Source organism: Astyanax mexicanus, chromosome 20 (assembly GCF_023375975.1).
Source record: "Astyanax mexicanus isolate ESR-SI-001 chromosome 20, AstMex3_surface, whole genome shotgun sequence".
Classification (NCBI taxonomy): Eukaryota; Metazoa; Chordata; class Actinopteri; order Characiformes; family Acestrorhamphidae; genus Astyanax; species Astyanax mexicanus.
Genome location: NC_064427.1, coordinates 12,083,229 through 12,110,494, shown reverse-complemented (window position 1 = coordinate 12,110,494; position 27,266 = coordinate 12,083,229). Strand labels below are relative to the sequence as shown.

At 38.7% G+C, this 27,266-nt stretch overlaps 2 protein-coding genes across 6 annotated transcripts in view; both read right to left on the bottom strand.

Moving 5' to 3' along the window:
• Nucleotides 1–10,202, bottom strand: part of ryr1a (ryanodine receptor 1a (skeletal)) — a 107,675-nt gene extending 97,473 nt beyond the window's left edge. For all 4 annotated transcript variants that reach the window (XM_049468560.1, XM_049468562.1, XM_049468561.1 and 1 more), the window contains exon 1: nt 9,990–10,202. In XM_049468560.1, the coding sequence (XP_049324517.1) occupies nt 9,990–10,037 (48 nt within the window). In that variant the 5' untranslated portion in view covers nt 10,038–10,202. The remainder of the gene's footprint in view (nt 1–9,989) is intronic.
• A 2,663-nt stretch (nt 10,203–12,865) lies between these two features.
• zgc:153345 (uncharacterized protein LOC566129 homolog) lies at nt 12,866–22,188 on the bottom strand. Of its 2 annotated transcripts, none has more exons than XM_022681088.2 (14): nt 21,697–22,188; nt 20,994–21,079; nt 20,571–20,667; nt 19,755–20,038; nt 18,846–19,009; nt 18,428–18,574; nt 17,022–17,102; nt 16,825–16,930; nt 16,679–16,737; nt 16,496–16,604; nt 16,266–16,350; nt 16,017–16,155; nt 14,978–15,127; nt 12,866–14,524 (listed from the first exon to the last, which is right to left on the bottom strand). In XM_022681088.2, exons 1-14 carry the CDS (start codon nt 21,811–21,813, stop codon nt 13,089–13,091), a joined length of 3,060 nt encoding a protein of 1,019 aa, XP_022536809.2. In that variant the 5' UTR covers nt 21,814–22,188; the 3' UTR covers nt 12,866–13,088. The 2 variants fall into 2 exon arrangements, with proteins under 2 accessions (XP_022536809.2, XP_022536810.2); XM_022681089.2 differs by having other exon boundaries at nt 16,496–16,595.
• Between the last annotated feature and the right edge of the window lie 5,078 nt (nt 22,189–27,266).

Below are 27,266 nucleotides of genomic sequence, written 5' to 3'. Positions count from 1 at the left end.
GTTTCCGTTCCTGGTTCAGTAAAAACTGAGAAGCACAGCGAGTGTGCTGTGTTTCAGGGGTAATGATTTGCAGTGAGAGACGCTGAATAACCTTGATCAGACTGTATGATGCTAATCCTCACACAGGCTCCAGTTACAGCCAGAACACTTTTAGAGGGATCAGCTGCATGATATAAGCAGTCAAAATAGACCAGTGCCAATTACAAGTATCGTCAAACCGCAGCATGGTTGGGCATATCCTGTGCTACAGATATTCTGTACACTATAGATTCAAAAGTATAACTTAATATTCTATGATTTTTTTTTATTATTGGGTGAGTTATGGATTGTGCACAAAAAATAAAATAACACTGTATGAACTGAAAAACTGAAACAGAGATTATAGAATATAGCACCTAAAGTGACTGTAGTGACAGTAGAGATAGCTATAGTGGTCTCAGATCGTTCTCCACCATCTCCTTTCTTTATTATCCCCCACTCTCTTTCCCTCTGTTGCTCTATTTCTGGCTGCAGCACCTGCTACACACACATTCCACCACCCCAGGACAAAAACGACCATATTAATGAGTCACACACAGTCAGTTCAAACATAGAGGCCAAAAGAAGTCAGACTGAACACAGAGAGCTAACACAGTCAGGTCAAACACAAACCAAATACAGTCGGTGGGACCATAGAGGCCAAAAGAAGTCAGACTGAACACAGAGAGCTAACACAGTCAGGTCAAACACAAACCAAATACAGTCGGTGGGACCAAACACTGTGGGATCAAACACAGTCAGGTCAAACACAGTCAGGTCAAACACAGAAGCTAAATACAATCAGGTCGAACACAATCAGGTCGAACACAGAAGCTAAATACAATCAGGTCAAACACAGTCAGGTTAAACCCAGTCAGGTTGAACACAGTCAGGTCGAACACAATCAGGTCGAACACAGAAGCTAAATACAATCAGGTCAAACACAGTCAGGTCGAAGACAGTCAGGTCGAACACAGTCAGGTTGAACACAGAAGCTAAATACAATCAGGTCAAACACAGTCAGGTCGAACACAGTCAGGTCGAACACAGAAGCTAAATACAATCAGGTCAAACACAATCAGGTTGAACACAGTCAGGTCAAACACAGTCAGGTCGAACACAGTCAGGTCGAACACAGTCAGGTCGAACACAGTCAGGTCGAACACAGAAGCTAAATACAATCAGGTCAAACACAGTCAGGTCGAACACAGTCAGGTCGAACACAGTCAGGTCGAACACAGTCAGGTCGAACACAGAAGCTAAATACAATCAGGTCAAACACAATCAGGTCAAACACAGTCAGGTCGAACACAGAAGCTAAATACAATCAGGTCAAACACAATCAGGTCAAACACAGTCAGGTCGAACACAGAAGCTAAATACAATCAGGTCGTACACAGTCAGGTCGAACGCTGGGGATAAGCATACCGATCAAAAAACAGTTTGAACATACGATCCAAACACACTCTGTTCTAAGAAAAACAAACACTGTGGTCAAACAAACAAAAACAGGTTATCCAGGCTAGAGGAGCCCAACAGGGTACTAGAGATCATGGGCGTGGTAGTGGGGGGGGGGGAGTGGACCTGACGCAAATTCTTTTTTTTTTTGCTCACGTTCCTCCTATACTGGCAGGGAAAGGGGCCCACTGACATTGAGAGTGTACAGGGCCCAGAATTTGCTGCTATGCCCCTGCTAGAGATTCCTTTTAATCGTGCAGTTTCCCAAACCCGGTCGAACACAATCAGGTCGAACACAGAAGCTAAATACAATCAGGTCAAACACAGTCAGGTTAAACCCAGTCAGGTTGAACACAGTCAGGTCGAACACAATCAGGTCGAACACAGAAGCTAAATACAATCAGGTCAAACACAGTCAGGTTAAACCCAGTCAGGTTGAACACAGTCAGGTCGAACACAGAAGCTAAATACAATCAGGTCAAACACAGTCAGGTCGAACACAGTCAGGTTGAACACAGAAGCTAAATACAATCAGGTCAAACACAATCAGGTCAAACACAGTCAGGTCGAACACAGAAGCTAAATACAATCAGGTCAAACACAATCAGGTTGAACACAGTCAGGTCAAACACAGTCAGGTCGAACACAATCAGGTCGAACACAGAAGCTAAATACAATCAGGTCAAACACAGTCAGGTCGAACACAGTCAGGTCGAACACAGAAGCTAAATACAATCAGGTCAAACACAATCAGGTCAAACACAGTCAGGTCGAACACAGAAGCTAAATACAATCAGGTCAAACACAGTCAGGTTAAACCCAGTCAGGTTGAACACAGTCAGGTCGAACACAGAAGCTAAATACAATCAGGTCAAACACAGTCAGGTCGAACACAGTCAGGTCGAACACAGAAGCTAAATACAATCAGGTCAAACACAATCAGGTCAAACACAGTCAGGTCGAACACAGAAGCTAAATACAATCAGGTCAAACACAATCAGGTTGAACACAGTCAGGTCAAACACAGTCAGGTCAAACACAGTCAGGTCGAACACAGAAGCTAAATACAATCAGGTCAAACACAATCAGGTTGAACACAGTCAGGTCAAACACAGTCAGGTCGAACACAGTCAGGTCGAACACAGTCAGGTCGAACACAGTCAGGTCGAACACAGAAGCTAAATACAATCAGGTCAAACACAGTCAGGTCGAACACAGTCAGGTCGAACACAGAAGCTAAATACAATCAGGTCAAACACAGTCAGGTCGAACACAGTCAGGTCGAACACAGTCAGGTCGAACACAGAAGCTAAATACAATCAGGTCAAACACAATCAGGTCAAACACAGTCAGGTCGAACACAGAAGCTAAATACAATCAGGTCGTACACAGTCAGGTCGAACGCTGGGGATAAGCATACCGATCAAAAAACAGTTTGAACATACGATCCAAACACACTCTGTTCTAAGAAAAACAAACACTGTGATCAAACAAACAAAAACAGGTTATCCAGGCTAGAGGAGCCCAACAGGGTACTAGAGATCATGGGCGTGGTAGTGGGGGGGGGAAGTGGACCTGACGCAAATTCTTTTTTTTTCGCTCACGTTCCTCCTATACTGGCAGGGAAAGGGGCCCACTGACATTGAGAGTGTACAGGGCCCAGAATTTGCTGCTATGCCCCTGCTAGAGATTCCTTTTAATCGTGCAGTTTCCCAAACCCTTGCTGTCAGGTGAATTGGAGATATATTGCAGACATTGTCACAGTAAGAAATACTGATTTTGAACTGAACTGAAATGTTTGATGGGTTCAATTTAGCTCTCAGTTGAAAACCTTTGAGGCTTCTTTGTCCTAAACTGCAACCTCTAAGATATTTATCTTCTTGCACAGTTGTGCATCGGGGCCTCCCACTCCTTTTCTGTCCTTGTCAGAGCCAGTTTCTGAGAGTCGTTTACAGCAGCGAAAGATATTTTAAGTTAATTTGCAATATATTGCATCGCCTTCCTTTATTAACATAATAGACAGACGCATCTCTAAAGAAATTCATTTCTTTCTGGCCATTTTGAGCATGTAAGCAAGCAAACAACTGCAAATGCTTCAGATACTGACCTAAACTAGAAAATTGGGCTCTCTTTTATGCTTACTTATTAGTAGAACATTTTCAGCTGTGAAACAAATTGAAAACAATAAATTAGCCTAATAACATTCTTAACTTGTATTGGCACCAACACCAGGAGACTGATATGACGCTGTGTCCGTAGTGTGGAGGAAAATGCAGTGCGAGTGTGCAAGCAGCTAAGAACACACTCATGACATGACTTGTTGCTGCTAGTAGGAGTGCAGCATGGGCATTCTCAGTGCATGCAGCAGATTCTATAGTGAACTTGTGGAGAAACAACGTAATATTACATTTTTGATAATTCAGTGATATGGATCTTTTCAACCCAATACTGATCCTTCAAAATTCCAAGCTGGAATATGCAATAACAGTATAAATATCATATATATCATAATACAGTAAAAAAATCTAGTTTAAAGTCTGCCAGGCCCAAACCACAATACACTATAATTACTCCACTTTTACTGTATTTTTATTGTGTTCCTTCCAAAAATACCAGAAACTACGAGCATTTAAAAACATAATCATGATAATTATGATTAATCACAAAATTGTGACATTTGTAGAATGTTGTAGTTTATTTTAAAAAAGATGTAATATTTAAATGGAAATCATTTATATGGGTATTTAGTTTTTTTTTGGGGGGGGGCTAAAAATGGTCCTTTTTGATACAGTTGTTTCAAAAATAATTCATCACTTATTCATCACATATTGTTACATTTTTAATTAATGTTTATATTTTTGAATCATAATCATTGAAAAAAAACATTAAAACCCAACAGTGCTAGTGGAAACAGTATGTAAACCCCTGTGTTAATGACATACATTAAGATTAATTAGTGTCAAATGTTATACCTGGATACCTGGAGTCCTGCTAGTTTGGAGGTGTGAACAATTCTAGGGAAACACTAGTTTCATTTCTAGCAAACGTAAACAGATTGTACCGGTTTCAGGTTTATGCTGCTGATTAGGGTTGTGCCATATTGTATGTGCCTTTAAACATTATATTTGCTCTGCACAAGAAGGATACATGTATGTGAGCCAAGCTGTACCAAAAAGAGCTTTTAGTGGATCTACGGTAAATAAATTGTTGCATAAGGCTGGAAAGATAGAGGACAGATAGAGGACACTAAGACTGAACTATTGCTGCACTACATCTGGCATAAAAAGGCACTGCACTTCACCATGAAAACATCACCAACATTCGGGTCTGGACAGCTTACAATCATTGATGGGTAGATGAATTCTGTGCTTAAAAGGTTATCTGGAGCCCTTGTCACGTTGAACACAGAGTCAGACCAAACACAAGTATCACATTTAGGCAGGCAGCATTCCACTGAAAAACTAGTGAAATTGCTTTAATGTTGAATTATTTTTTAAAACACCCCACTAGACTCTTATGAACCCGTTGTGGAAGTGGATACGTCTTTGCCTGCGTAGGAATGCTCTCAACATTTCCACACTATCTGTTACATAATCTACTGTTCTTGTTTTGTGCTCACAGTGAGAACTGTACAAAGACATTTTCACCAAATCATTATTTAATAATAACCAGCATTCACAAACCATTAAATGTTCCATAGCATAAAAAACACATTGTTCGTTCATTTCCCTAAGAAAGAGTTTACAAAATAGAGCTTTTAAGATCATATGTAAATAATAGTGCTTACTGTACTGAAAACGTTTTTTATGTATTGGCCTTTTTATTATTAAAAAAGGGGAAAACATGTTCCTTTAAAACCACACTGAAGATCCATGGACCACACATCCCCCCTAAAGCTACAAAAAAAAAACCTACAAAAACTATGATCTCTCTCATTAAGAGGGAACATGTAATGCAAATTTTAAATAGACAGAAACAACCAGCTGTTGCTCATGCTTTGACTGAGAGAGCTGCTAATCCCTCCTCTGAGGTATATATAGACCTAGAATAGCGGCATCTCTTCGGCTCTCAGCCTCAGTGTTGTTCACAGACCCGTTTAAAGGCTTTCTCTGTTTTCTCGGACTGTTGTCAACGTCAGTCGCTGCTGGACTAGCCTGTACAGAACATGGAACTTGATAGGAACTGAGGAGGATCAGATGAACAACACACTGTGCAACAGTCTGAAACACACACACACACACACACACACAGTCCTGACCATACCAAACACTGGCCACCTTTGCAACTGCTTCTGCTAATGGCCCTATAAAAAGATAGAGCTGTAGCTGGATTTGGATGGATGCCATTGTGAAACATAGTTCAGCCATGTTAAAGACGTCCCATCACTGTTACGCATTGCACAGCAGTATGGCTCTGTACCAGTTTTCAATATTACTTCAGTATTACTTCAGCACAAACAGTGCAACCTGACCTCTTACACAGTGAAATGATCTAAAATTGTGTCAGGATACATTCTTATCTGACGTAAGAACACAGTGGCTTGCAAAAATATTCATACCCCTAGAACTTTCAAATTTTTCACTTTACAACCACAAACCTGTATGTATTTTACTGAGATTTTAAGTAATAGACCAACATAAAGTAGCACATAATTGTGAAGGGAAACGAAAATGATACATGGTTTTCAACATTTTAATAAAATATAAATCAAAAAGTGTGACATGCCCCCCTGTATTCATATTTTGTAAAGACACCTTTTGCTGCAATTACAGCTGCAAGTCATTTGGGGTGTGTAAAATAGCTCAAGCTCAGCCAGGTTGGATGGAGAGTCTGTGAAATGTTCATGTCTTGGCACAGAAGCTCAATGGGATTTGGGTCAGGACTTTGACTGGTTAATTCTAACACATGAATATTCTTTCATCTAAACCATCCACTGTAACTCTGGGTGTATGTTTAGGGTCATGGTGAATCTCCTTCCCAGTCTCAAGTCTTTTGCCCTGTATTTAGCTCTATCCATCTTCTTATACACACTGACCAGCTTCCTTGTCCCTGCTGAAGATAAGCATCTGTACAGCATGATGCTGCCACCACGTTTCACAGTGGGGACGGTGAACAGTGTTACTTTTCCACCACACATAATACTTTGTATTTAGGTCAGAAAGTTCAACTTTAGTCTCATCTGACCACAGCAACTTCTTCCACAGGTGTTGTGTCCCCTACATGGCTTGTAGCAAACTGCAAATGGCACTTCTTATGTCTTTCTTTGAACAATGGTTTTCTTCTTGCTACCCTTCAATAAAGGCCAGTGCTCTCCTTGCTCGATCTTTCAGTTTGTGTGGACGGCCATGTCTTGGTAGGTTTACAGTTGTAGAATACATTTTCTATTTTTAAATGATGGACTGAACAGTGTTCCTTGAGATGTTCAAAGCTTGGGATGTTTTTAGAAACTAACCCTGAAAAAATCAAGGGGTATGAACACTATCGCAAGCCACTATATGTTTTGATTATTTCACTTATGTCTTTGTACAAGTTTTAATTAATAATGTCTACTGAAACTTTTTTCCTCCATTAATGGAAATAATGCTTAAAACCGGAAAATTACTAACAATAGAATTTACTACTTTCAGTCTTTTGCACAGCACTGAATTAAACCAGGGTCCATTCTTAGAAGAATGAGGCAATTGGTGCCAGGCAGGCTGGAGCAACTCACAATGATCTAGGGTCACATGCCTCACAACCTGGAGGTCAGTTTATCATAATGGTCAGCCAAGATGTGCACACCCCTATGGGCAACAAGTCAAAACAATAAAGATAACTATTTCTGAAGTGGAGACCAAAGTGCTAGTGGGTTTGCTTAATGAAACAAACTGTGTTTCAGTTCCTGATTGTTCATTTGTTCATAAATAACATTTTAGGGCAAACAGGATCACAACTTTCACTGTGTTTCTTTCTAATGGAGTAAGCGAGCATGAGTTTTTAAGATGTCGCAGTACTCTGGGTCATGTCTGGATTTTAGTTTAATAATCTAGCCATTTATTTTATTGAGTGAAAATGTTAACAGCTAATGACAACACAATCTAACACTCTAAAGTAACATTCCTAACCCTGAATTTTAATCACATTAAATCTTTATTATTAAAAGTTTTATTTTATTAACATCACATTTAATGCATGATTCTGATCCACCTGTTTCCCAATGTTCAGGTGTTGTCAATGGGGCTAAGATACAATTACAGTACGGAAAATATCAATATCACAAACTACCAGTTTTGACTGGCTTCCGGTTAGCTCACAAGTGTGTTGGGGAATTGAATTCTGTTACTTCTATACACACATCAGACATAATATTTGAGGAGACTCTGTTCTGTTACAGGGGGAAATCGTGAAAAATATGGGCCCCACTACTGGGCACCCTGGTAGACAGTGTTGCTATGGGAACATGAGTAGATGACCAAAATCACATTCTACTGCAACCTGTCTAACTACAGAAAATATCTGTCTCACATTTCACCCCATGTTGGGTCACTTATTTATGGTATAAGGGCAAGGACACTGTCTCGGACAAAAGCAGCCATTCATCACTCAGTAATCACAAAATCACAGCACTTTTAGTCATTTTAGTCTATTGCTTCAGTTTCTCTATGTGTGTCTGTTGTTACATTTGATATTTATAAAAATAAAAATACAACTAAAAACAAATATGACTGCTAAAAACTGAGACAGTGCAGTTTTTCTTAGCAACGTTAGTTAGCATTTCCTGTTGTAAACTCAAAAAAGCACAAAACCTGATATTCTTGGTTAGTACGTGTCTTTATTTCTTCATGGCTAGGCTACTGCATAATGCTATTGTGTGTTACAGAATCTTCTAAGACGAACCTAAATAAAACTACTGCATAGTTATAAAAGTCTACTATTAATATATAAATAGAACAGTTGTGATTACTTAAATCACAAGACACTGGCTTGTTACTAATTGCCAAAACTTGAAAGCCCCCCCAACCTTGTAGAAAACGTTTGGGAATCAGACACTATAGTAATCTTCAAGTCTGGTTTCAACATTTACTTGTTTAATTTAGCTTTTGGTAATTAATGTTAACCTGCATGTTATCTCTCAGCTTTGTGGTTGGTGGAGAGGATGGATTCCAGTATTTCAGATTGCTTTCATGTCTGTGTTACCTAGCTCTCTTCTTTAATTTTAAATTAGGGAACTAATTTCATTTCTTTACCTTTTCCGAGCAAATGATCTATAACTGATGTGGTCAGTTAGAGTAAATGTCTATCTGACCACTCTGACAGTTACTCACTCTGACCAGTTTCTTCCCCTCCAGCTACAACTACCAGTTTCTGACTAGTTTCCCACCCTCCAATACCAACCACACTGATGTTTATATATGGACTAGAACTGATCCTATTAATATTATTTTCACCAATATGATCCCTATTGCCACTATTATTTTTATTAGTTCTTATCACCACTACCATGACAATATCAATACACCTGCACATAACAACAGACTTATGTGAGATATTATGGGATCCTTTTTGTGAGCCTTGTTTTCTCCCAATATTTCTTCTTCCAGGTTTAAGGGAGTTTTACCATGCCACTGTCACCTTGGCTTGTTTGCTGAGGGTTTTATGTTGGTGTCTTTAGTTTTATTACTGGATTTTCTGGAGCTACATTGCAACAGCATCAGTAGTTAAAAGCACTGCACATTTTCATTGTACAAAATACATTTGATTGTCTGAATTCAGGATCAATGATCAGTTAGGTTCATCCAATTTCCCACTAAAATGTTCTTTTAACACTAGATTAGCCTTGGTCATACACTCAGGTCGACTGATAAAAGGGTCAGCTTCATTCCCGTAGTTCCAGTTCCAGCTCCAGCTCCAGTAAAAATAGATAACAATGCCTGACTATCCAGCCACCTGCCCACGCCAATCTACAGCCTTTAAAAAAAGAAAAAAGAAAATAGATCCACCCAAACTGCTCAACACTATCTGTACAATGAGTACTGAAGTTAATAGCCAATTCATAATTAAGAATGGAATGGTTCACATTTTTGTACAGTTGTGTGCAAAACTTTGAGCACCCCTGTTCAAACATGCTGTTAAAATTCTAACTGGATAACTGTAATTAAACAAATTTACTGCAGAAATCATGAAGCCTTTCTTTATGTAGATTTTCTATTTTATCTGTTAAATTGAATTAATAACCTGCAATTGTGTATCACAATGTGCAGAAGTGTGGCACTGTAGTGAATGAGACTTATTTAAATTACACATGCATATCCACTAGTTTAATTTAGAACTAACATTTGCACTTTAAAAAAAAGTACAAATTTGAGTAAACAGGCCGACCAATCTAAACAGCAAGTACGTGTTTACACTGTTATTATTTGTTATAATCCGAATACATTCTTTATGACTGTGAACAGCTCTGCACCAGTACCAGAACTGCGCTTTAGTAAGTTAATTAAACTCTCTAAACACGAATATAAAGAGTTTAAACTCACAGTTCGTAAGAACTGAATCTCCTCCTCTCCTTCTCCTCCTTCAGCCATGCTGCCCGGAGCCGCAGGTACAGAACCCCTCCTGTGCTGCTCCTCTCTCTCAGACTCTGCTCCTCCGCTCCGCTGCTGCCCGGTGTTGTGCCGAGTTCCGAATCCCCGCCGGAATCCGACTTCACCTCGCGCGCACGCGCGTCACGCTGCAGCAGGGTGCAACAGATGACCCTGGCGATTCCTGTTGTTTCTGTTTATAAATAAACATAAAATCTTTCTTTACTCCAAATAGAACAACTGCTGTGTGTTTTATTCTACAGTCTGAGGAGAGTTTTGGGTGATTTTTGGTGAAGCACAGAGGTTTTTCAGTCGCTTAACCTTACTTTAAAGATTTTCAATGAATGGAAACAAAACTGCATTTTAAAGTCATTATTTTATAAAACGTATCTTTATGGTGTAACGTGGCATTATGGTGTAACATATTAATTTTTTTTTGTATGTGTTGTGGTGTAGTAGTAGTAGTAGTAGTAGCAAACATAAATGCATGTCCTCACTGACCATTACTATATATTTTTTTCTTAAAAGATAATTTAATTTTGCAATTTAAATTTAAATAATTTAAAATTGCAATTTCAACACACATCCCAAGTTAATTTTCAACCGCATCACACCGTTCAATTTACCCCTATTAAAAATAAGAATTTATTTCTGTGCATCATCACCTCTTGAAGGACAGACTGCAAATAATAGCAAGTGTCACTTTTTTAACCTAAATACCATGATATTTATGGTCAGATGGAGATTTTCGGGCTTAACATTTCCATTCTGTTATGTGAATAAATGATAGTAAACAAATGAAAAGGAAAAATATATAAATCAATGCTGCAAAACAAATATGTGCTAAATACCATGAAATGCCTCTGTCTTACCTAAATATGAAATAATGGTTGCTATTAGCTAAAAACCTTATCACAATGTGAGGCCCAGAGGTGCCTGGATCCAGAAATAATCAGTTGTAAATGTAGAACTGCATGCATAATTTACTGGGCAGTCAGTAAAATGAAAAAGCCTAATAAAATGTTATGGATAAAATATATAAAAAAAATGAAAAATAGGTAAATAGATCCATACTGCATTAAAATAAGGATTGTCCCTTCAACCTTATTATTTTCATTCTTGTCACAATGAGTTCAACCATTTTATTTGATAGCCAGAAAAAAATATGAAACATAATAAACCTTAATTCTGGATAAAATACAAAGACAAAAACTGGAAAAAGTTCCCATTAACTGCTTTACAGTCAGATTGTATTTTTAAACAAACAATCTACAATAAGTGATCATAATTAAGGGAAATCTCCCTCCCTAAAGTTCTTCAGAATTTGCTTGACTATCTTTTTCACACAGGGGCCAAATTATAACTTTCAGTTCTAAAGAGATGCCTAATGATGGGTATTCCATGTCTGAGGTGGGTTTTTTTTGAAGGCTTAACTAATTAACTATCAAAGAGCACACAGATTTAATTCTCAGGTCTGGTAGAATCACTAGGGGCTTCTCTGTCACATGTCAGCATTCTTACCATTGCTTGGTGGTGGTAATGGATCTCACGGATGTGGTAATGGATCTCACGGATCAGATAATATCATGGTTTTTGAGACAGAGTTCAGATCGCCTTTCGAGGGGTATGAATACTTTTGCAAGCCACTACAATGGGGGAAGCAGAATGTGAGTAGGCTCACCATAAATCCTGCAACTAGTCAGCATACGTTTATAACTCATTCCTTTTCTGTAATTAACTTAGTGATTTAATCTATTGTATTTTCTAGCACCCTTGTATGCCAAAAGTCATCCTGCTGTGTTTCATTATTTTAAAATATTGTGAATAAGGAATGTTCATCTCTTACAAATGTTTTATATAACTAGTGGTAAAATCAGAACACCAACCACAAATACAAAATAATTGTAATAAACTGTATGCTGTATAAAGTTACATAATTTACCAATACCACCAAAAACAATGCATGTGAGAACTGAAAATGAACTCTTTCGAAAGACAGGATGCTAAAAACATGCAAATTTAAACAGAATCATGAACAGTACAGTGTTTAACAAAATAATGGACTAAAAATAATAACTTCAACTTTCTCCCACTCTTTACAACTCGCATATTGACTGGTAGTTTTTACTGAAGGGCAGGACTTTGTGGGTTCTGTGTGTAAGCTGAATTTCTCAATGGGCAGAATAAATGGGCTTTTCAAAGATTCAACTATTACATTCTGTGGTAAATAAGTATGTTCTGAACCCTATAGGTTTTATTCTGTGTACATTTTCCTCCTAAACATCACTGGATCCTCTAAATTACAAGATACAAAACGCACACAAAACTTATATCACAGCACAACAGCTCAGAACACCGGCTGTAAAGCTCCAGTCATATTTTTACAGCATACTAAAGCCCTTAGCAAGGGCGAGTAGATTAGTTAGTTGTTAGTTGATTAGTTGGATCAGGCGTGCTCTAATTAGTATAAACCAGTGATTGTATGTAAACTATGAAACCCCCGGGAAAGCAATGCTTCAGAACCAGCACTGAGAATCACTGAGCAGCTAATGCTTGCTTTTTTATTATTTTAACCTTTTATAAACTCTAAAATTAAAACATGCTACACTGTTAACAGCACCAGACTGAACGTGAGTTTTACATGTTTAAATACTTTAATGATAATCCAGATCATCTAGAATGTAGCTCATTCTTGCATCATGAGTTTCAGCGTGGTTAGCTGTCATAAGTATGCATAGCTTTAATTTTAAGCCCTAAAAATCTTTTAATATATCTGCCAAATATTTAAAAAATGTAATTTTATTAAAATTAATTAATAAAACAAAAGAACATACATTTTGCATTTTAATAAGAACAAACAAAAAGTCACAAACGGACAACAAATGTAATAAAATTAACATTGTCCCACAGAAATAAATGCAAATTACTTTAGGTGACAGTGCATTCCTGATATATAAAACACAAGTTTTAAAAATGTGTACATAAAAATATATATACCCCAAAATAAGCACCAATATTAGTAAAGTGAGTAAAGTCAATTAAAGTATGAAAATATCAGAGGGGCAATGGCTTCCACATGGTCATTCGGACTTCATGTGAGGGCCAGCGGGGGGAGTCTCTATAGCGCCTCTTTAAGACCTGCGGCTGGAACTGAAAGGCAGGAGGGGAAAGTTCAAGAGACAGTGAACATGTCTCACTCAAACTGCTGCTGACAGAAATCAATCCATTTAAAGAAAGGCAGGCGTGGTCTGATGGTGAACCATGATACGGATGTGTGGAGTCTGGATCAGGGTAGTGCTCTGCAAAGCTACTATACTGTGGAGACACTGTATTATGATGTGAGAAAGAGTAAGGAGACTCCATGCAAGAGACTGAAAACTCCTCTTGCTGTTGAGATGGTGGAGAGAGATCATAACAAATTTCAACAGGGGGTTCACCGGGTCTCAGCGGTGAAAGCACAATAGGATCTTGGCCTTGGTCTGCTACGTGGCACTGCTGCTCCAGCAGCTTATGCAGGTCAAACTCAGGGTCGAGAGCCCTAGCCTTTGATTTGGACAATATACACACAGACTGAGACTCAGGCTCTTCGAACTGTAAAAGCTGCTTCTCCTCCTCAGTGCTCTGTGGTGAGCTAACCAATGTAAGATCCTCCACTGAAGTCTGTTTAGGAGAGCTTTGAAAAACTGTGCCCAGCACTGTTTGATCAGGGAATCCATCCAAATGTGTCTGAGAATCTGGATCCTGAGAATCAGCATAAAATTCACTAAGCTCCACAAACGCCTGCTGGTCTTCCTGAGGGCTTTCTACAGACAGCAGCTCAGGAACGCCATCGTGGCTGAACGAGCGGCTAAAACGGCGAGCCCCTTGCCTGCGGAGCCTCACTGTCCCGCTCTGGTGACCGAGCTGAGGGGCACCAGATCTCGGAGTCCGAAGCAGTGCAGCCAGAGCACTGAAACTTCTCAGCCGATTCGCTACAGACAGTCTCGTCCTCTTTAACCCAGGGTCAGAATCTGTCATTTTATCTTTTCTTCTGTCCAGGACTGATCCATGTCTTCTCTTTACGCTCTGTTCTTGCCTCTCCTTCTCTTTGCAGCCTGCCTTTATTCCTCCGCTGCTGCTGAGGCTATGCAAGTTTGCAGAACCCATCCAAATATCATCAAAGGCAGATGTGTTCATGTCAACTTTCTGAACCTGAACGTTCTCATCAGAACATGTTTCCAAAGCCACCTCGGGCATGCTGATAGACCTGCGGGGTCGAGGGCCCTTTTTGGAGTTTTTCTTGGTTTGCTTGGGTTGCAAAGTTAGCTGCTCATCCTTCTCCTCAATCTGAACTGCATCTCTCAACTTCACACCGTCACTGGTGGCCTGAGCCTGAATGTCAGTTTCGCCGTTACTGTGTGTTACCTTGTAGTGTACAACCACTTCTGAATTATCTTCAAGTAAGACCCAGTGGTCATCAAAATCAGCATCAACTTCACTGGGTTCTAGGGCTGCAAAAGACAAATGTTATATATAACATTATATATATATATATTAATATTCATGTGAGCAAAATCAACGATCAGCTTAGATCGTTAAATTGATATAGTTTAAAATCACATTATTGATTTTCTTTTGACTAGATTCAAGAGGGTAAAAAGGTTATGCAGTAAAAATGCAGTATGGTGAGCTCCACTGATTAGACTCCAGCAGTAGCCAGTTCAGGTGCTGGCTGTGCTTATGTAGAGGTTCAGATTTGTATGATGCTTTCGACTGCTTCAGTCTTAGTTTTACTGAAAATACACCTTTCCCTTCCACTCTTGACATGTTTCTTTTTCTAACAGCTGCAGCCTTCTTTAGGTTAGATCACTTACATTCACACACTGACTTTCAAAAAAACAAATATTCAACAATGGAAATATCTTCAACTTTTAACAGTAAACATCATCAATAATGCCAAGTACCTGTTTCAGCCCCAGTAGATTGCTCACTCCCCTGCCTTGAGAAATCGGGAAAAGTCTTTGGAGTCTCAGGGGGCAGAACATCATTTGCGTTTTCCACAAAACTACAGTTGAGCAGGTCAGGATCATCATCTACTTCACTTCCAATAACAACTGCAAGATAGAAGATCAGTCTATTGTTTGTTGACAATATACAATTGCAGTGAAGTGTTTTAGCAAGTTAAAAAAATTTATATATCTTGTTCACAATCAGATCAAATAAGGACTTGTATAACATACAAATGCAAATTAATTTACAACAATATTTCTTTTTATGATTTCCTCATTGACAAAATGATTCAACCCCTCAAAGATTCCACTCTCAGGAACAGAAGTTTCAATCACGTGTATTCAATCAAGCATTGAAAGCACCTGTAGATGTGAACAGAACTATAATCAGAAGCAATTAATCAGATGGTCGAAGAAGTCTAGAGAGGTGCCAATTCCTCTTCATAAGCAAGACTATGAATATAAGAAGACAGCAAAGACATTAAACATTTTAAGAGACACAACTAAAAGCATAATTCGCAAGTTTAAAGCTAAAGGCACAATGGAAACGCTACATTTCTGCATGTGGCAGAAAAAGGATGCGGTCAACGACTGCTGTCCGGTACCTTAAACAAAAGTATGAGGAAAATCCTAGAACTGCAACCGGACCTGTCGGAGGGAGGTTCTCAGGTTTTGATACTTTCAAGGCCTAATTGGATACACCTGATTACCACTTTCAAGAACAGAAGTGTCAACCTTTAAGGGTTGAATAATTTTGTTAATAAAGAAATCACAAAAAGGACATTTGTCGTTATATTAGAAAAAATATTGTTGTAATTTAAGTTGCATTTGTCTGTTATACAAGTGCTTATTTGATTTGATTGTAAACAAAATAACATAAATGTTTATCTAAACTTTTATTCTAAACTTGCAAAAACCCTTTAATGCAGTGTGGGTTGAATATAAACTGTATATATGTGAAACTAGTTTATTTAGAATAAATACATATCCCAACCTGTTTTTGGCCCATCTATCAGAATGAAGGGTATCTTAAGTGAAGTTTCACTGTCTGAGTTTTGTGGTTTATCATCATGGAGTTTTCTACAAGCACTCAAGCAGGGTTCATGGTGATCGTCAGCAGTTGTTCCATGCATCTGTTCAAAGACAGCTCTTTTACAGAAAAACTTTCAATAACCCTCATCAATAAACTGATCAATGTAATCAGATATGATACATAAGGCATGTAAAGATTGAGTGAACTCACAGGGCTGCTGTTGCCACTATTCGACATTGTGAAGAAGCGGAGTGACCTCCTCCTGCAGTGAACCTGGTTCTCTTGCTTTGGAGGCCTAAAAAGAACACACAACCCTTTATCTGTCCAATAAGAAAAGTTCTGCTTCGTGAATTACCCATGCTAAATTTAAGATTAAAATGAACGTTATTATTGAAAAATGTTACTCCGCTGGTAACATTGGTCAATGTAAATAAACTTACCGATATGACTTTCTATTTGCTCTCACTTGGCTTTTCCTCTTGGACACATTGGGATGAAGATCCTCTTTGCTGTTCTTCATAGCCTGAGGACTCTGACTGCCTGTGGATTCTGATAATACGCAAACTTCAAACAGATTAAAGAGCAATGCAAGATATGCAAAAGATATGCTAAAACTGACTCACCATTTGCAGAATGGCTGCTGATTGATTGAGTGTCCACTCGGAGGTCATGCAGTGAACGCCTGAATGTTCATATAAAAAACAAAAATATTATTTATGCACCATAATGCACACAAAACAGCTTCAAATTCCATCTCTTTGTTCTCTACCTCTTTGTGGCAGATCCGCCCACCTCTAAGGGGGATCCATCAGAGGCCTTACGCTTCACTGTGTTTGGAGACTGTGAGGTCGGACCGTTGGAGGGCAATCTTTCTTCTAGGCAGCAACATGTAAATTATATTTATTTGTTAGTGCACTGCTCTATTGTTCATATGAGATCAAATGAATACAATACTCTAAGATTTACCCAATGGAGCGTCTAAGATTATAGGAGGACCGGTGGGCGTCCGACCAGGCTTCAGTTTGGAGAAGGCATCCACAAACATTTCTACAAACATAATAATAAAAAAAAAAACAGAAACAGTACATACACTGGTGTTAAAAATATTTGCCTCCATACAGATGTGTCTTTTGTTTTTGCATTTTTGTCTACTTACATCAGATTATCGAACAAACTTTAATATCAGACTAATATATCCTAAGTAAATATAAAAGGCACTTTTTTAATTATGATGACAAAAAAAAACTATCCCTTTCTAGCCCTTTTTAAAAGTGTTAGGAACTCCAGCAAACCAAAGTGAGAGCTTTTTTTCACAAATGGAGAAAACATGAAACACTGGTGAACCTAGCCAGGAGTGGCCGGCTGACCAGAGTTATTCCAAAAGGGCATGGACAACTCATCCAGGAGGTCACAAAAGAACCAGGAACAACATTTAAGCCTCAGTTAAATTCAGTGTTAATGATTCAATAAAAAGAAAGTCAGGTCAAAAACTTTATCCATGAGAAAGTTCCAAGGCAAGAAGCACGCAAAGGTCTATTTTACATTTGCCAAAAAATATCTTGATCCCCCAAATTTTGGGTAAATATTATGAAAGGTGCGTCCCATTAGGTCTGGCATAAAACTAGCACATACTTTGAGAAAAAAAAACATCATGCTGAATGTAAAACATGGTGGTGGTAGTGTGATGGTATGGGGCTGCTTTGCTGCTTCAGGGCCTGAACAACTTGCTGTAATAGATGGAACCAGAAATTCTGCTGTTTACCAGACAATCCTGAAGTAGAATTTCCAGCCATCTGTTTTTAACCTCAAGCTCACATGTACTTGGGTTCAGTAGCAGGACAATGAACCAAATCACACAAACAAGTTCACCTCTGAAAGGCTTTAAAAAACTAAATGAATGGCTTAGTCAAAATCTGATTAAGATGCTCTGGCATGATCTTAAACAGGATGTTTATACTCAAAAAAACTCCAATATGTCTGAATTAAAACAAATTTGTAAAGAAAAGTGTGACAAAATTGCTCCACAGAGATGTGAAAGACTTGTTGCCAGTTATCAGTAAAGCTTGATTGCAGTTGTTGCCCCAAGAGTGGCACAAGCAAGATATTAGGTTCAGGGGGCATACACTTTTTCAGGTCTAGGTTTGGATAGTTTTTTATTTTAATAAATAAAAATGTTAATTAAAAAGTGCTTTTTAAATTTACTCAAAGTTTCTTTGATAATCAGAAAAATATCAGTATAACAAAAAAAGCAAAAGAAATCTGTAGGGCAAATACTTCTTTACATCACTGTATAGGTTAAGCTTTTGTCACTTAAATACAGGCTACAAATTAGGCTGGAAGGTTTTGAGGCTTGTGCCTTTTGGAAATCTTACCACCAACACTTTTCCTCCTCTGCCTCCTCAGACTCCTGTACACACTGAGTCCAGCTCCCCTACTGAACAAAGCGCCATCTGCTGGGGATGTGGACTCGCTCACCTCCACTGATCCCAGTGTGTCCAGTACAAAAGACGGCAAAACTCCTGATTCATCCAGAGCCAATGCATAATTAAAAGGTTATGTTAAATAAGCAGTTTAACTTTTTAAACTGTTTTTACATTTATTTATGAAATGCATACATTTCGTACACTGTAAAATACAGACTATCAAACAAAAGGTTAAATAGTGAATATATAAAAAAAAAATCATTGTTATTTATAATAATAATAATTATGCCGTGTTCAGAACTACATTCATTCTTTTAGTTGTATCTCATATCTAATGTTGTTCAAAGAGCTGTTTGCCCAGTTTTACCTATGCGGTCAGCATGTAAAATGAGTACTTTAATGACTTGTGTTTGTTGGTCCAGCTGCTTCTCTGTGTTTAGGGTCAGCCTGCAGGGCTGCGTTGGGCACTGCAGCAGGTTAGGGGCCATCACCAGTGCCAGATTACCCACCTCCATCCTGTTCTCATCACACCTGCGCAGAATTACTAACATTAAAACAGAGTTTTAAAAAAAAATACACTTGTGCCAAATTAGATAAATGCACTATATTAAAAGAACTTTGAGAAATGCATGTATCAAGACTGTATTCAAATACAGTTCAGTCTAATAACACTTCCATATTAAATATGAAACAATTAGGCCTTTCACAATAACATTATAGACTTATCAGAAAATTAATGTACATCACCACACTTCTTGCAGACCTCAAAATTGCCCAGATCAATGGTACAAAATTGTATTAAAATGATCCAAAATATAATGTCTACAAAACTTATTGTCTACAAAAAATATATATGTACCACAGTACTAATGTCCTATTATATCACTGCTCTGTAAACAGGCTTTACTGTAAAATGCTTTTCAGTGTGTTCGATTGGGATTCAAATATAAGCTTTAGAGTGATGTGTTATATCAGGACACAATTTAAATTTCGAATTCTCAGCTCAAGGCTGGATTCGAGTTTGGCTATATCCTGTTAAACACATTTTATTGTTAACCCCCCCATAAAATGTATATAAGATACGTTTTCAGATGAGACTTGTTGCAAAAAAAACTGATCAAGGAAAAAGAGTAGAAAGTGGGTGGATGGTTGTAAAATTCCACATTAAGTTTTAAGAATTTAACAGTGTTTGCTTCAGATTGATAGTTTTTACATTAGACATTTAATCACAGAACATTTTATTGGGAAACGGGTGCATTTCTGTAGTTCCTCTAACCTCTGAGCAACCTGACTAAGGAAGCTGCACAAATATCGTAGCGTTCTTGCGTGGGCCGGAGGCAGCAGTGCTGTGAGCAGAAGTGTAGCTCTATCTTGCACCCCTCTAAAGTTGTGTTCGAGTTCCAGCGCCTGAGCCTGGCAGAGCGGGCCCTGCAGGTCCACGGGGATCAGCGGCTGGGCCAGCTCCCGCAAGAACTGCTTCAGCACAGAGGCCACATCACACGCCTGCAGCAAAACATCATGGGGAGGGCAGAAAATATGCTCGCCCTGCTCCAGGTCTGCCTAATGGGCAAGGGGAGGAAATGGATACAAAGAAGGGAGTTAATTAAATTAATTATTTTTATTGAGAATGCAAAGTAATACAGTCTTAAAGCTGTCAAACTAATGCCATTCACTCGCCTGCTTTTTTTAGTTCACTTCATGCATTTTTTTTAATAATGCTTATAATTTATTTTTACACAACTATTTTCCAAATATTTTATTCACCCCTTAGAATTAAAGAGATCTAAGAGACTTAAGGTGTATATAAGCTTGTATATAATTTGTTGCATCTTTTTCCAAAAAAATGGGAGAGCAAAGGGCTAAATGGGTTGACACAGAATTAATGTTTCAGAACAGTGTTTTTAAAGCGTTTGTTTTTTTTTTAAATATGGACTTATGGGCTGGGAGAGAGAACAGAGGGGTTAGTAAACATAATAATATAAACATTATAATGTAGGAAAGTTTTCTTCAGAGAAACCCCTTACAACAGTTAATGTTACACTACATATTATGCTGCACAGCTAGATTTCAAGAGTGAATTTCACAGTCTTACCCGTAAAGCGCGGATGCGACTGAGGGAGCCAGTTTTCCTGAAAAGCCCTTCAGTATGTAGATGCTGAGATAAATATTCACAGGCCTCCACTAAGAAGCTGAAAACAGAAGGGAAATTTAATCTATTTTATATAATTTAGCTAGCTGTGTCATTTCCAGCAGGCCAATCAGTAGCACAGGAATAGGGCCGCAACTAATGTTTTTTTTGGTTGTCGACATCTGATGATTATTTTTTTGATTAGTCGATTAGTCAACGATTATCTCTGCCATGTCCTCCACCTCTAAAAACAATAAAAACAGCTGAACATGAGATTTAAAAAGCATTTAAATGTGTAGATGTTTAAACGTGGAAAGTACGTTTGCAGCCCTACACAGGAATAACTTTAATCTTGTTCAAAATGCATAAACCCCAGTTCAAACCTACAGTGGCACTGTGCCATCCAGTTCAGTCACATGACGCTGAGGGAGCAACTGCAGCTCACGTCCAAAAGCAAAGGGTTGGAGATTCTCCTAAGGGTGAATGGTTAAACAGTGTTATGAATTTGGAAACACACCTTTTTCGCATTTAAAAGTATTTTTGTCTTGCTTTTTTTTAAAGGATATTGCAACACTACAAAATAAACTTATTATTGAACAATGACATCCTGTAACACCAAACATCAATATTGTTCAGTATAAATTATTAGGTTGTTTTTTGTCATTTTCAATAATTTAGGTCTACAAATATTTGGGGCATCTCTATAAAGTAAGCTTTACACCGGCCTTTTTTTAGGGTGCAATACTTTTGCTTATATTCAAGTATATGTGTGTTAACATCATGTTTACGTATTTAGTTTTTCACCAGCTGAGAGAATAAGTACAGTCAAATAAAGTAATTAATTTTTTTATGCTGTTTCTTATTCACCAGCTTCTTCTTTGAACAGTCCGACTCCACCTTAAATGATGCCGCTGTTACTATTTAAGGTGGAAAGGGAAAGTTGAATGAAGCTAGAGGCTCTCCTGTGAGGACTGGAGACTGAAGCTGGAGGCACTCAGAAGCTCTGTTGTGGTTCTAGACATGTTCTAGGACTGAGGTACTCTCTGCAGGACTACTGCTGCTGTACTGCAGTGTTGCTGGAGCTCCTCACCTCAGCCTGGCTCTGGGTTTGGATGAAGCTCTTCCAGTTCCTCACTCGGATCCCTGCTGTTTTCAGCGCGCGCACAACTGCGAGCACGCGCTCCCGTTGGCCAGGTGCAGCACGCATTTTAGCACGTACCTGTACTCACACGCGCGCACACACACCTGTACTGTACATACAAACCTCTTCACTTCCTCCTCAATTCCCCACCACCTGAGCACGTGCGCACACCGGTGTTGTCCCCGCCGGAGCTGTTGGGTTTGAACGGTCGGTCTGAGCTCGAAGCATGATTGGCTGCAGGTCTGATCACCTGGGCAAAACCCATACGGTGGTACGGCCCTCCCAAACCGCTCTGTGAACAAACCTGAGTGTACTAATGGTGCACTTGTTAGTGTAAAGCTAAGCTACATAAAGTGCGCATGTGTGCTGTTTGGAACGTGGCCTTTAGGCAGCATAAAACGCAGCATGCAGTGTACTCAGAACCAGTCGGTTTTTAGTTACAATGGACACTAATATCCCACAATGCAATGCGAAAAGAGGACTGTCTGAAGCAATAATAAAAATGGTAGATTATGATGCAAGTGAAACAGAAACGGCAGGTGAGGACTTTTAGTGACTTCTGTAGCAATGCTTCATCACTATTAAAACAGTTTAGTACATAATATTTTGGGTACTAACCTGCCAAACCTGCACTATTTACACTAACACATAGTATATAACTAATAATATTAGCATATGGTATAAAAATTGAGAGGTAGCCATAATGATGCTAATTCATACAGCATTGGGTCTATTTAATGTCCCAGATAGCCAGTGACTTTGGCCCGGACTCGTTTCTAAGTCGGCACTGCTGGTTTAGAGTCGCAAGCAGAAAAATACTTCTGGCCCACAGCTGGCCCAGTGTCACTTTCTGGCTGTTCTACATCAGTGTCACTGAGCAGTCGTTTTTGTGCTGGTGAACGACTGACGCACCTGACCTGTTGATTATCTGAACACAGGTGTGTACTGACTCAAATACGGCAGACGACCCTGTACCAGCACTGCACTAACAAAGTGGAAAAATGACTGTTCCCCACTGTTCGCACTTTTCTACCAAAGCTGACTTGTACATTTTCTTTTTATTTACAGTTACAGATGCTCCACACACACACACACACACACACACACACACACAGCCTGTTATAGTACTGCTTCCCACACACACACACACAGCCTGTTATAGTACTGCTTCCCACACACACACACACACAGCCTGTTATAGTACTGCTTCCCACACACACACGCACGTACGCACGCACACACACACACAGCCTGTTATAGTTCTGCTTTCCACACACACACACACACAGCCTGTTATAGTACACACACACACAGCCTGTTATAGTACTGCTTCACACACACACACACACACACACAGCCTGTTATAGTACACACACACACAGCCTGTTATAGTACTGCTTCACACACACACACACACACACACACACACACACACACAGCCTGTTATAGTACTGCTTCCCACACACGCACGCACGCACACACACACACACACACAGCCTGTTATAGTTCTGCTTTCCACACACACACACACACACAGCCTGTTATAATACTGCTTCACACACACAGCCTGTTATAGTACACACACACACAGCCTGTTATAGTACTGCTTCACACACACACAGCCTGTTATAGTACTGCTTCCCACACACACACGCACGTACGCACGCACGCCCGCACACACACACACACACACAGCCTGTTATAGTTCTGCTTTCCACACACACACAGCCTGTTATAGTACACACACACACAGCCTGTTATAGTACTGCTTCACACACACACACACAGCCTGTTATAGTACACACACACAGCCTGTTATAGTACTGCTTCACACACACACACACACACACACACACACACACACACACACAGCCTGTTATAGTACACACACACACACAGCCTGTTATAGTACTGCTTCACACACACACACACACACAGCCTGTTATAGTACACACACACACAGCCTGTTATAGTACTGCTTCACACACACACACACACAGCCTGTTATAGTACTGCTTCCCACACACACACGCACGCACGCACGCCCGCACACACACACACACACACACACACACAGCCTGTTATAGTTCTGCTTTCCACACACACACACACACACAGCCTGTTATAGTACACACACACAGCCTGTTATAGTGCTGCTTCACACACACACACACACACACACACACACAGCCTGTTATAATACTGCTTCACACACACAAACACACACACACAGCCTGTTATAGTACACACACACAGCCTGTTATAGTGCTGCTTCACACACACAAACACACACACACACACACAGCCTTATATAGTAGTGCTTCACACACACGCACGCACACACACACCCACCCAGAGAGTCTTATTCTATTGGCAACATTTTTCTACATGGACTGGATAAGCTGTGTGTGTTTGTGTGTGTGTGTGTGTGTGTTTGTGTGTGTGTGTGTGCACTTGCCCCCCAACATGTCTGTGCACGCCACTGTTAGAATAAATGATCAAATTGATCCAAATTATTATATGAACTGCCTATTCACTAAACATCTTAAACATTGTATTAGACTTTAGACCAGCTATTTTGATTTGATACAGTGTTACAGATTTAAAGCAGCTCTACTGTCACACGTTGCATTAATTATGTATTATCATTATTTCCTTTTACATTGTACATTTGGACCTAAATCTTTTAGCTGCATATTTATAAAATAATACCTCTTTACCTGATATTCTTGTTGAAAATAAGAAATTAATAAACACAATTCTACATTGCATCATAACTTTGATTTGATCTGGTTTTAATAACACAGAGACAGTCATCCTGCATCAGTAAAATGTTTGTTTCCTTTATTCATGACTGGAATTGACAGCGTAAATTGTTGGTTAATAAGTTCCGCGAAGGACTGCGCGCGCTCAAACCACAAGGCAGGCGTCTCATGGCGGGGAGCGGACGGGCTGTGGAGACGCCGCCACCACGGCAAAATCTGCGCACGTATTATCTAACTGTAACATTAGATCATTAATGTCAGCAGGTTATAAGTGTGGATACCGCACCCCTGTAGCAGCTCAAGAACGGAAAATGCTCCTTTCCCTCCAAGCTTCTTATCTTAGTGCGCATAAAAATCGTTCGCTCGAATTACAGAAATCTTGAGCACGGACTGCTATATCGTTCACTCGATTATTTATTTTTTATCCACGGCCCGCCTCCCCGGTCTCCGTATTATACAAAGTTGTTATAGACAGAAATTTCCTTCTGCATCTCTACTATCACCTGACAAAAATATATTGATGCAGAACATAAGAACAGTGGGACAATTTGGGAGGCAACAATCATACATTTTGATGGTATGATTATAGGAAAAAAAAAATAATTTCACACTTTATTCATCACGTGTAGTTTACTCGCCAGAAATATGGATGTATAAAATCACTTTGTAACCTGACTTTTAATTGTATTTTTTTCCCACACTTTTATTGTTGGTGTTTTTAAATTGTTGCCTTTCAGCAGATAAATAATACCTAAAAGTGTTAATTAAAAATAATTATTAAAATTATAAAAAATATATATTTTTTTTGTATAAAATATTAAGCTGTAAAAAAATCCTGTGTGGTTGATGCTCTATAATTATATTGTACAATAATAATAACAATAATTATTATTATATAATTATATAATTATACAGACTCACAGACACTTTACAAGAATAAAACAATTACATAATAAACATTTGAATTGCAATACATAAGATTATAATGACGATATATATTTTTGTCCCCAGGAAATTACATGCATAAATGTGCACACAAAAAAATAAATCAGTAAAACAAAAAACATTTAAAAATAACTCCTATTACTGGCATTCATTCCTATCACTGGAACTCACTCCTGTACTGGCACTCAGTCTTGTTATTATGTTAAAAGGACAGGACTGAAAGTAACATGACTGAGTTTTTAGCATAGAATTAGCAAAAACATGAAAAATAGCTAAATGGTGGCTATGCTAATACCATGAGGACACTGAGCACGTTCTACTGATTTTGCCAAAATTTCTATTTAAAAAATAAACAAGTAATATTAAAGAATTAATTTAGGTAAGAGCAGTGACATAGACCTTCTTAGTCATAGTCAATCAGATATACTGAAAAACAAATAAGGGAACTTAATGTTGTTCTTCTCATGATCTTCAGAAGAACCAACTGAGTTGACCTCCTGTTGTAGATGTGGGTAATGTGTTCCGGTAACACAACTAAAATGTGTATTTTAACTTATTTATTATGAATTTATTATGATTTTTTAAATTTGCATTCACACAACAATGCACAATTCAAAAAATTACTTGTCTGAAGGATTTTAATAATATTTCATGGTATAATTTATAGTTAGAGAGGGGACAGGTAACAAATGCTTAGTTTTTAGTTTTAGTGTTCTATGTTTAATTTCATATCTTACTTTTGCAATTAGGTTAACGCAGACACTATGCTTAAAATAAAACGCATTTTAAAGTTACTTCGTGCACCTTTTTTACCATTTTAAATGTAGGATACTTGTGTCATTATACTGTTAAACTAAAACCAAAATATATTTCAGGCCTAGAGCTCACACCTGTTAGAAGTTTTATGAGTAAATATAATCCCTTATCCCTTAAATATATAATATAATCCCTTAGATCTATGGAATGACACGTTAAAGAAGCGCAATCTAGCGATCATTACCAGTAACAGCCTCCCTGTACGAAGACGCAGCGTTGTTTAGACAGGTGTTGTGCCGAAATCCGACTCCCCGCAGAATCCGACTCCCCTTCGCGGGCGCGCGCATGACGTTAACTTGTGGGCGCAACTAAGAGACTCGCGATTTTGATCACTTCTGTGTGTTAATTACGCTTTATCTTTCATTTTCCTTCACATCAAACAGCACAGTGTAATCAAAAGCCAAATGAGGACTCTCATTGTGATTAGTTTGGGTAAACCAGGGCAGTTTAATATAAGGAACTATACACAATGTTTCTCGCAGTATGCTTTTTAGTCATAAGCATGAGTTTTACATATTAAACACTGTTTTAATCCACAACTGTGAAGTGAAAACACATCCGACGGTGTGTCATTGCACTATACGCTGACTTTTTTTTTTATTTTAGTTCACACTTTACTGCATAATAAAGTCGCCTGAACCTAAAATGATAGTAGTAGATTTATATGAATAGATTTGTGTTGAAATGCTAGTAGCTTTCACATTCACAAGGATAACTTGTTAAAATGATGTTCATCTTTTGCATTAACATATGAATGCTTCACTTTTGGTGTCTTATCTTTCCTTGTACAGTAAACATTACATACTAAAGGCTTTATTGGGGGTTGTATAATTTTGGCAGTAGAGTATGTCCTGTGATGGATTTTACTCTTTATCTTAATCTTTAATAGGGGGCTTCTAATGGGGGGAGTATAATTTTGGCAGCATAATATTTTTATGCCTGCCGAAATCATACTCCCCCTATGATCTCAGCAATGCAAGGTCTCAATGTCCT

What these genes read in the sequence shown, in the direction of transcription:
- zgc:153345 (XM_022681088.2), bottom strand. Translation starts at nt 21,813, where the DNA reads ATGCGTGCTGCACCTGGCCAACGGGAGCGCGTGCTCGCAGTTGTGCGC. An exon ending in CTTAGTCAGGTTGCTCAGAG is followed by an intron (nt 19,010 to 19,754) that starts GTTAGAGGAACT and finishes AATTCTGCGCAG; the next exon opens with GTGTGATGAGAACAGGATGG. An exon ending in ATCTACTGGGGCTGAAACAG is followed by an intron (nt 14,525 to 14,977) that starts GTACTTGGCATT and finishes TGTCTTTTGCAG; the next exon opens with CCCTAGAACCCAGTGAAGTT.